The sequence below is a fragment of the Antedon mediterranea genome, chromosome 4, assembly GCF_964355755.1.
Source record: "Antedon mediterranea chromosome 4, ecAntMedi1.1, whole genome shotgun sequence".
NCBI lineage: Eukaryota > Metazoa > Echinodermata > Crinoidea > Comatulida > Antedonidae > Antedon > Antedon mediterranea.
Genome location: NC_092673.1, coordinates 30244319 through 30256526, shown reverse-complemented (window position 1 = coordinate 30256526; position 12208 = coordinate 30244319). Strand labels below are relative to the sequence as shown.

The 12208-nt window shown below is 31.9% G+C and overlaps 1 protein-coding gene across 1 annotated transcript in view; it reads left to right on the top strand.

Moving 5' to 3' along the window:
• The window catches only part of LOC140047247 (coiled-coil domain-containing protein 180-like), a 53644-nt gene that overhangs the window by 16292 nt on the left and 25144 nt on the right, over positions 1-12208 (top strand). Inside the window, exons 24-27 of the mRNA XM_072092149.1 lie at positions 4810-4875; positions 5414-5664; positions 6110-6162; positions 7567-7732. Of these exons, the coding sequence (XP_071948250.1) occupies positions 4810-4875; positions 5414-5664; positions 6110-6162; positions 7567-7732 (536 nt within the window). The remainder of the gene's footprint in view (positions 1-4809; positions 4876-5413; positions 5665-6109; positions 6163-7566; positions 7733-12208) is intronic.

Genomic DNA, 12208 nt, shown 5'->3' with positions numbered 1-12208 from the left:
TCAATGTCATCAACAGCACCATGCCAATATTGTCACTATCAATGTCATCAACATCATGCTAAAATTGTCACCATCAAAGTCAGCAAAATCATCACCACACCATAATTGTCACCATCAATGTCAGCAAAATCATCACCACACCATAATTGTCACCATCAAAGTCAGCAAAATCATCACCACACCATAATTGTCACCATCAAAGTCAGCAAAATCATCACCACACCATAATTGTCACCATCAATGTCAGCAAAATCATCACCACACCATAATTGTCACCATCAAAGTCAGCAAAATCATCACCACACCATAATTGTCACCATCAACGTCAGCAAAATCATCACCACACCATAATTGTCACCATCAATGTCAGCAAAATCATCACCACACCATAATTGTCACCATCAATGTCAGCAAAATCATCAGTATTGTATGATTCTCGTTATCAGTAGTCTGTTTTTATTGTTTTTGGACTTTCCATTTATTAATAATATCCTTTAAAGGTCAGATTATTTAACATTACAATAGCTTGCTTATGTATAGTATGTGATTCACATGGGAGTCGCTGTAAATTACTGCAACATACAATAATAACCTTCTATAATCCTAAAAAAGGATTGCAATTTATTTTAAAAGCATAGTAAATGAATTTTACATACAAATGGGTATTTTATGCCTTTTTAAATGCTATAACTACTTTAACATTTATTAAAAATAAATATTAATAAATATAGAACATATTAATTATGTTTTAAATTGCTTGTAGAACTACAATTACCTAGAAAAAGTTTCATTGCTACTTTTTTTCTGTTTCTATCTCATCTTATTATTGTTTTTACCACTCAACATCATCATCATTATTGTCATATGTCATTCATAATCATCAATCATAATAGTTTATCCTCTGCACCACTAATTTGTATTATTATACAGTAGTACAGTATCTATATTTCATCATCTGAAAATGTCACCATTCAGTATACAAATAATGAATGTTTATAAATGCAATGGTACAAATAATTTGATAAGATGAAAAATGAAATTTCTGTGAGATCTAGAACAGACAATGCTGCTATTAGATTTCAAGCAGATATTTTTTCATACACAAAAAAAGGAAAAAAAAAACTATTACATGATCGTTAAATAGTACCTACTATTGCACACCATGTGAACCACCATTGTCCAATCAAATGACAGGAATTTATTTAGGTGTTATATAGTACCATCTATAATGATTGTTATTGACCTCATCATCCATTATACTTCTCATTATCTATTTCATCATTTATCATGCTTGTTATCATCATCAGACAATCAGATTAAAATTTAAATTATATTATCATTATCATCATATCTTGTACCTTTTTCTATCATGGTACTAGTTATCACCACTTTGCAAACATCCTTATATCAAGAATCATCTGCTTCATCAATCAATATCATTATCATCATATCTTGTACCTCTTTCTATCATGGTACTAGTTATCACCACTTTGCAAACATCCTTATATCAAGAATCATCTGCTTCATCAATCAATATTATTATCATCTTCAATTATTTTTATTACCACAATACAACATTGTCATCTTCTTTATTATCATTTTCATCTATTTTCTTTCCTATTAAATCATCTCTATCAACGACATGATTTTTATGTTTAATAAAATACAAAATTGTAAACATGCTTATTGAATATATTTTTAGAAATGTATTTTAGATTAATATTGATAATAAATTTGTTTCTCGATTGATAAAAGTTACAAAAACTCCTTTGTCACTAATGGGATGACATATATACAAAATTTATTCAATTTACTGTCCTCCTTGATGGAGTGTTTGGCACCATGTCCCACGTAATTGTATTAATGACAGAAAAACTATGAAATTACTAATACATAATTTAATTTGTATCAATTAATTGATAAGAGAGAATATTCAATTTTATGGACACAAATACTATCTCTAATTCCCTAATCAATATGACATCACTTATAAAATATTAACTGAAAAAAAAATCATTACCATTTAACATAATAACTATATTTCAGAAATCATATTTTATTGTTTTAGTACTTTTTTGTACGGTTCGTTTTATTCCAAATCGATACTCTATTTTTGACTTTCCCAGTTTCATTTGTCTAAATTGAAAAGTAACCTTTGAAAACTCTGAAAAATCATCTTAAATGCACAAATACATTTTAACAATGTTTCAAACCATCACATATGCACCATGAAATCATGTTTTCTCTAATCATGTGTTTTTTGCTAGTAAATGTGAAAAAAGAAAGTGATTCAATGAGCAAAGTAGTAATTTGATTTTTACTATGCACTACTTCTGTTTTAAAAAAAACGCAATGTAACGGATGATTCAGGCAAAGTTTGTCGTTATAGACATGAAACCAAATCATGGCTGTCTGTCTCAAACCAGGATTCTCTTGCAGGGTTGCCTTTCATTATTCAATTATTAATTAAAAAGTAGGTTACTATGATTTACCTTTATAGAAAGTAACCCAATTGTTATTTGGACCCGTCTTTATGCAAAGCATACCAAAATCACATGGGTGAGAGGAGGGTACAGTAGTACTAGAGGCTAAAATGAAAATTATGAACTACTTTTTGATATCTATGACTCAAGCTCGTACTCAGGATTTTTACAGGGGGTTCTTTTTCCGCAAAAAAGGGAAGTGCAGGCATGAACTAAGATTTAGGCCTAGCCTATTAGATGAAGGTAATTTGCCTGCTAGTTATCTAGGATTGGCAAAAAAAGTGCATGAGGTAGCCCTCTTTAACTCTACCCTGGATCTGCACCATGTTTTAACCAGGAATTGTGTTTACATTTAAAAATTGTACATTATTGCCATTGCTATAGAAATGAAAAGCAGGTCACTATGATGACCTCTATTACTGTATACCCATTGTTATTCTTATAATCTATGTTTAGCATGTTTGTCTATGATTACAGTGGGTAGATAGAACACTAATTAAAATGTAATGAAACTTTTATTTTTTTGGAAAATTCTCAGTCCAGTTGATAGTACTTCTTGGCATCTTCATTGATATCATGAACAAGACAAGATCAGTCGCGGATTTATGCGATTTTTTATTTTATTTAAATGTATGAATTACCATGAGTACCATTTCCAAATGTACCTAATTTCTCTACAATGATTTATCACTGTAGTACTGTACTGTAGGAACAAGTTAGGACGTCAATTCATTTAAATAATGTACACACATATATATTGCACTGTTAAAAAATATGCCATTGTTGAACAAATAAATGTTTTATGAAGATGCAGTGGAATTGGGATGTACCCTAACCCTCGCTCAATTTCTTTCCCTATGGTGACCGACCATCAATTCATAGGGCCTAGGTCTTTGATCGTCGCAAATCAAAAGCTCTGTAATATACTATAATGGTCAAATTCGATGGACATGACCATAACCAACCGGTCATTCAACCACATTATAATGTATTCAAATTAAAGTTTCAGACGACACTATTCTCTATTTTCAACACAAATCAAATTAATGTGATATTTAATTTATAATATCAACACACATTATTTTCTTCACATAATGTAAATATATATATTTACATTTACGTGATGATGAGTGTAATAAATTGTTAAGATTAAGGATTTCGCTTTCTCATCTTATTTACCAGGCTTGAGTGTTATGTGTATTAATTACCTCCGCCAAGGAGGTTATGTTTTCACCCCTGTATGTTTGTGTGTGTGTTTGTGTGTGTGTGTTTGTGTGTGTGTCTGTGTGTGTGTCTGTGAACAGCCTGGAGGCCACAGTTTTTATCCGATTCTAACCAAATTTGGACACAATGATCTATGCCCAAAAAGCTCGGACGAGTTCGAATTTGAGGCGGAAAGGTCATAGGTCAAGGTCACAACTAACAAAAAACTATTTTACTGCCTAGAGACCACAGTTTTGATCTGATTCTCACCAAACTTAGCCACAATGATCAATGACACATCATATAATTGTGGTTAAATTTTGAAGGGTCAGGGTCAAAGATCAAGGTCCACAAAAAACAAAACAAAAAGAAATAAAAAAATAATTAAAAAAAAAAACCCCCTCAGTGGGACTTGAACCAGCGATCTCAACTGTGAGAGGCTGGATACATAACCATTACACCACACTGTCATCCACAACTTTGTAGTGTGCAGTTAACATATTTACACTTAGAACTAATAAAAAAAAATGTAAAAAAAAAAATATTCAGGGGGCATTTTATGTAGGGGAATTTTACAGTAGGCGGAGGTTTGTACTCTCGGAGTACCCTCTAGTTATTTATGTTTTCATTACAGAAGAGGGGACAATTGATTATTAACATAGTAGCTATTTTTTTTTTTGCATGCACTTCTCTATTAATAGTCGGTTTGTATTAATATTGTGATTCATCTGAGTATAGACCATTTTTGTGAGATTGAACATTTTCCTTTGAGATATGAAAACTAAATCACTAGTGACAAATTTTTGTTTTTATCAATTTTAATATGAACACCATACCATTTGTAACACTTGTAGCCAATGACTAAAAACACAATTATGGATATTAAACATTTTATTTGACAATTCATCTAAAATATAAAGTACAATATATTGTCATAAAATCTTTAAAATCTTGCTTTAAAATAAAAGCAAAAAAAATCATTAAATATATTGAATATTAAACAAATTTTCCCCCAGTCTCCCCACTAAAATGGTGGTAGTTTCTAATCGTTTTGCTCACAAAAATCATCTATCTCGTTGATGTTTATCCACCTCATTGTGATTGCTGTGGTTTTCTTTGACAGACTTCTTTTTCTACCTTGACTTCTACCGTTCCTACTATTTCTACATCTAACTCTACAGCACAAGATGTAAGTACGGGATTAACATTAGTGTCTATTACTTAGCAACTAATAAATGTACAGATTAATGTTTGTTACCTAGAAACTAATGAACATATGTATCAGTGTTTGTTACCTAGCAACTAGCAAACATAGGTATCAATGTTTGTTATATAGCAACTAACAAACATAGAGATCAATGTTTTTTACCTAGCAACTAACACAATCAAACATAGGTATCAGTGTTTATTACCTAGTAACCAACAAACATAGGGTTTTTAGCACTTTAATTTTTCTTTTCTAACATGTGATTGTACAATAATGTGGCACATTGACTATGACACCAATAGAGCGTAAACAAAGTTTACATGTTAAACATGTACAGTAATGATTTTAACAGACTGTGTACTTTATAAGCCCTATCCAGGTACCAAGTAACAAACTTCTACTAAACAATTTACAATAATTTTATACTTTTTCCACATTATAAATTCCTGTGTATTTTGTATAACTTAATAATAATTATTATTTATTATAATATTAATAATTTTATTTGTTTTCTAATCAGCAAATAACATCCTGGGAGTTGTTAGATAGTCTGCAGGACATTTTCAAATCATTTGATGATCGTAACCAATACTTAGACTGTTCTAAGCACCAGCAACCACCACCATCGGCCACGCTACAGGGCAACATTGCAGTAAATGGGGGTAAGGTAGGCTTCCAGGCCGAGGCCCAGCAACAAGTGGTGCCTGTCACGAAGGCAGGAAAAGCCCAAGTTGAAGACTCTGCTATTGGTCTTATCAAGAACATTCTCTCGTAAGTACTTGTTTCATGTGTTGTATACCATTAAAATAGAATCCCCTGGGACAACCTTTCAGAGGACAAATCTATTAAGAGAACACTTTCCAGTGAAACAAATGGGGTGGAAATATGTTTTGACACTGCAGGAGACACCCCTATTCTAAGGGGTCACTTTGCTGGCCCCAAAAGTGTCCCCGTAATAGGGCCTCTACAGTAGAGTATAATTTCAATATTGAACAATAGTAGTATAAAGAGCAATGCCAATTATGGTTCACACTAAATTTGTAGAATAGTATACTTTTTAATGTACGCCTGGCTGCCACAAAAAAAATACTGTGTGAACCATTAATTTTCTTATTGACCGACTTTAATTTTAAAACCATTAATTATTATTAAACATGTTTTTTTTATTTATTTTGAGACAATACTACACGACATTTTTAATTCATTTTTATGTTAGATCACAACGAATAAAAGCTAGATTGGATTCTGGACAGGATGAAGACCAAAAAAGTATGTGTTCACTGTTAACATTTTAATTCTGTGTAAAACTACATTCCAAGAACATATTTATAGTTTCACTTAGCAAAAAAATACCCAGTAATTTAATACTATTATTTGAAATATATTTCAGAAGATTTTGAGATATGAGTTATGATTCTAAACTAATGTTGCTTTTGCCCTGTCCTATATTGCGACATAGTTACATAAAATAAATTTTCATTTAGCTGCGTTAACATTAACAAATTTCATTTATGTATTAATTTAATCTATTTCAATTCATGAAAGCCTATAAGCTTGGTTATACCCTTACATAAAGTAGTCACTAAGCCCTATATATCGATTAATATTTGAATTTAAATCCATACTAAGTGTTATTTCTTAATCTTGTCTTGTCAAAATTTGCTGCATATTGGCCTCTTAGGGAGCACCAAATTCCTCCGTTTTTTCTATCAGTCTCATTTTCTCTCGACGTCCAGAGCTCGCTGCGACGCCATCCTCTGTGGTAGTTAAAAGGATAGTGCTGGTTCTTGTACATGGTGGTTGGCACATATATCAATGATGCAGTTGGGTGTCACAGTGATTCACCTGTGCATTTAAGGGTTCCCCAATTCTACCAATGGGCTTCCATGTTGTTGTATGGTTTATGAAGATACCGATTCTTAATATAAATGAGGATACCATTTTTTTTCTTTATTCCATTATACAAACTTAATACAAATTCAAATTTACAGTTTCCTGTAAATTTTAATAGTGTGTCGGCTTTACTTGATTCATAATCCGCATCCAATTAATATTCATGAAGAAATGATTATAATTCAATATTCAGCAGTAATTTATCAATCAATATAGTTAAAGCTTTATCTTGTAGAAATAAGCAAATTTCTATTTGTACATTTGTGTTTGATTGACAGGTAATCAAGTTGTCGATTATGAGAAGCTATCCACTTAAAATATATTATTGTTATTTTCCACATTTATTTTGAACTGCTCTTTATATTATTTGTTATTATACTGCATTTAGAGCTCTGCTCTTTTACATTGTTAAATGTGTCTAATTCTATGTGAAAATGTATTTAGAATTGTCTTCTAAATGTATGTGCAAGTGTGTTTGTGTTAGACGTAACTAAATTGTAAATCGTGGGAAACTTCCTATCCAAATTTATGTATGTGGAAGTATAGAGTTGTAGCTTGGCAGTTGCTTAGTTACCGATCTCAGGGTCGTGGTTTCAAATCCTGTCAGATTTTAAAAAAATTCTCCACTCCCAAACTTGTTTCAGACTTTGTTTATGTAGAGCATGTTGTGTATGTGTATTCCTTATGAACAGATCGCCACCTTTACAAGAGAAGCGAATTAATCTATCCTGTACCTAAATATATAATAAAAATAATTAATCTATATTTATTTTTCTGTAGGGTTTCCTAAGCCACCTGGAACTCAATCCAGTCTAGTAGATGATTCTAAGAGTAAGTCATCATCTAGGCCCCATACTAAGCCCACCGATAAGGACCGCCTCAAGTTGATGTCGAGCAGAAGAAGCACAGCTCCAAGCATTGACAATCCACGAAAAAGTGGCTCAGCGTAAGTTAATGCCATTTTCATTTGCATGGGAACTGACATTGCAAAATCAAAAATCACAAATCTCACTAATATTTATACTGTCACCTTAAATATAATGACAAATACAGAGTTTACATACCTTGTTTTACTGCCCACATTTTCATTAAGCTAATGAATGTTGCATAATAGTCATTTTTCTTGGGGCTAAATTTAAACTTACATTATGTCTGATGGACAAAAAAACAAGCAATATAATCATAATTTTCTATACTAAAATTTTCAAAATCTCTTGATGATTTTGTATTACTTCTTTACTACTAAATTTCTTTCAAATCAATAATAATATTATTATAGAAGCTGCCATAAGAATCAGCAGTGCTGATTTCAAATGCCTACTGGGACCCCAGCTCCATACACAGAACCCAGTATTCCTGGATGGTCTCCCATCCAAGCTCTAACCGGGCCCAATGTTGCTTAACTTCAGTGATCTGACGAGAACCGGTGTTTCAACCTAGTAAGGCCATATATATAAATAAATAATAAAGTGCCTAATGCACTGTATTAATACCCCAGTCATTTTCGGATCGAACCTGTATGGAAACATAATCCCATAATAATGCAGCTAGTAATCAGCACAAAGTTGTGCCTTTGGACCTTACCAGGTATTCATTTGTACACCTGGGTGAAAACGTGTGTTTCCAAAGGATACCAGCAATGCAACAAGTGTTTGAATCGAACCCATGACCTCACGATTAGTAGTACTGTAAGTAAAACACACTGCGCCCTACACCCAACATTGTTATTGTCATTATTTTTCATGGATCATCTACTTCCTATTCCATAATAACTCTTTATAAAGTTTTAATTTATGCTTGATTTATTTTCCACTCACAAAATATATGAAATTTAAAAATACATAAGTGTACAAAAGTGTTTATCATTAGTTAAAATGAAAGTTATAAAGCAAGCTAATAGCAAATTACAACAAGAACACAACAAACAACAACAAGAACACAACAAACACATTAATTATTCTGTAATGATAAACCAATCGACTAGATTAAAAAAAAAAGATTTTTAACCGTCAGGATTAACAGCCAGCTCAACATAGTTTTAAGCTTCTTGCATTATGATTAAAATAATGATGTTACTGATCATAAACAATTGTTCCTATAGAAACTATGATGATACATTTATTAAACTTCACATATTAGTCTATTGAAAACTTTCTAATTAAAAGTTTTTAATCAACTTCTTTTTTTTTTTTAATTAATTACATGAATATGCTAATTCTTGAATAATTAATAAAGAAAAGGATAAGTTTGAGAACTGTCCATTTAACTTTTTACACATTTATATCTGCTGATTAAAATTCAAATCAACTTGCAATTACATTAGTGTACAATTGACAAGATCTGGATTATTTAGGATTAGATCAGGTCTGTGCTTAGAGTACATAATACGATGATGTTAATTAATCTTGTTAAGGGCCAGCAAATTTTAAATCTTTGCTTTTAACTTGATTAACAAGGCTTCAGTTTACAGTTTTTATTATGCATTAGTTTTAATACAGTCTATGCTACGGAAATTAAATCTCAACAGACCGTATATCACATCAGAAATAGCTCTATTTGTAAACTGTCATCGCAACCAGTTTAAACTTGATGCGATTAGTACATTTTTCTGTTTTGGGTGGAGTGTACTAAAAGTACTTGGCAAAAGTTTAGGCCAATTTGGTACACATTTTACTGTACAGTATATTATTTGATTGTTTGTATTTACCATACAGTAGATAGATAATGTACCTCATTTATTGTCCAAAATTTATTTCTAAATTTGAAGAACACTACTTATATTGAAGAAATAATATTGACTTTAAAATGATGTTGAATTACTTCATTGACTTTTTATTAATTGGTCTTTTGGAGTGACTGAACTTACAGTCATCTTTTGAACTCGGAGAAAATGAATTTATGCAAATTTCATAATTATGTAATTTAACGACTTCTAAATGTTTGTAAGCAGGGAGTGGTAGTTGATTACGGATTAATGTCATTGGCAAAAAAAAAATTAATCAAAGCGACGAGAATCTATGACTATTCATCTGATGTTTGCGGCCGCAAAAGCAATTAATAATATTCTGTAAAGACTTACCCGTAGATAAACTTTATCATCATAATAAATGTAATGGTCAATTGTCTGGACAAGATAATTATATTTACAGTGATAATAATTAAACGTACAAATTAAAACCTGTTTGCAGTCTGTGATCATCATACAAAATGTCTCTTCACCATACCACAAACTTAAAAATCATGGGATAACGGATCATTTACTTGTCCTGCTCCATTTCTTTGGAACCACCTTTTTTTAAATCAAAGCCAAAGTCCTTTTATTTTGCCCAACTTTCTGACTTTTTTACATTTTTTAAGTTGTAGCTTGGGTAGTGGAGCTGTATATAGCTTGGTGGTTAACGTGTCTTCCAATTCCAAGGTTCCAGGTTCAGTCCTGACTTAGTGCAAGGACATTTCTTTTCAACTCCACCTCCTAAGCCTCAAATGAGACTTTATAAGCATGATAAATTATTAAATAGTTTATCCAACATGTAATTTGCAAGTTACTCGCTGTAGGATGCCTATGAAATAATGGAAACTGTCACAATATTTCCTTTTTATCAATAATAAGACTTGAAGGAAGTGATTAATTAATAATAATATTAGGAGTTGTGAAGACTTGAAGGAAGGTTAATTGTTCATCATCTTGGGACCCTCCTGTGTTATCCTAGCATTTAATCTTGACTTGTACCATCAACTGTTTGTTACATAGTTTGTTCAAGGTACTACAATATTTGACAATTGAGTTGAATGCCTTGTCAAGAGGTTCAGGGAAGGGGCTATGAACATGGTTTAAAAGAGTATTACATATTTACCCCCTTACCATTTTGCAGCATCTTCTTTGTTTTTCTATTTATTGTTTATATAACATGTATCCCTACATTATTTTTATGAAGCATAGCAAAGTTCCATAATAACTAATTTGCCTTATGTACTATACATATTTGTTTAATTTAATCCTGCTTGTTAAAAATTCAATTCAAGTTAACATTTAGTTCTTTCAAATCAAAATAACAATAAAAAAAAACATTCCTTTTAAATTGCAAATAGTTTATGTAATTAAAACCGACTGGAAAATCATTTTTACCCCATGGTATGTAACAAAAACAAGCCGTCATGGCTGGCATAGAGTATAAAGCGAGTGAGTGGCCGAGCGGTTAAGACAGTGGAACCGTAATTACGTAGCCATAACATCGGCAAGGGTTCGAGGCTCACTCGCTCCATGGTTCCGGTGGTAGAACGAGTCTTCTCGGAAAAGGACTATTAACCGTAGGTCCAGTGTACACATAGCTCATGCGCACTTTAAAGAACCTAGTACATCTTTCGAGACGAGTAGGGGGTTACCCCGGTGTACTAGTCCACACAAACACAGCCACTGTCACACACAGCCACTGTGCAAATTGGGACTGGGCCGTTTTAGAGGTGTTTACCACCTGTTGGTCCAGATCATTCACTAACTGAGTTAGTGAGAAGTTGAATAAATAAAATAAATAAATAAAAATAAATAAATAAAAAATAAAGATGGATGTAAAGTCTTGATCAAGATACACTAAATAAAAGACTCAATGAAATCTTTTGCTAGTGCTAACTCAGCATTCCATAACACATAAGCAATCGTGTGATGACCAACTGACCCGCCCTAATGTACTTTTAACTTTTTTTACAACCAGACCTCAAGCCATTCCAGGTTATATTAGTGTCAATTCTATCACTGTTCCATTTTGTACCAAGTAGAAACTAGCTGCCAACATACTTAAAAACATAATTGAAAATTATGAGAATTTTCACGAGGGAGTTGAGTGTGTATTTCCTCAGACAGACGACTGGGATAAACGTAACAACGCGCCCAGAGGTCGTTCTTGGTGATAAACACTTTATAAGACTAACACGCTGTTATAATTGATGTCTGCTATATTCAATCACCAATGTTGTGATTAACAGTCCCTGTAGCATTACATGCTGGTTAATAATTGTTGTAATAGTAATTTCCTATTTTCACAAAGTGTTATAGTTTGAGATGATAATTGTGCAAGAATTTAATGACCAAAAAATGAAATATGGGAACCAATAATGTTCTATCTTCTGCCTTTTTTTAAATTTTGAAATTTGGCTGACCAAAAAATTCCATGCTTGGTGTGTCTGCAAACTCTTGTGTTTTAGTAGGTGAGTGACAGAGGTATTACTATTTGTTGGCAAGATTGATATTAGTGTGCAGATTATAATTTGATCCGGACAAGTAGTATTAAAAGTTTTATTTTATAGCCGGCCTTATTTACATAAAAATTCATGAGTTTAAGCTCAGATAATATATTATATTTTATGATGCAATACCAAATGGAATGGAATATGATTAACAATTCTATTTAGGATTAAGTTATTTTCA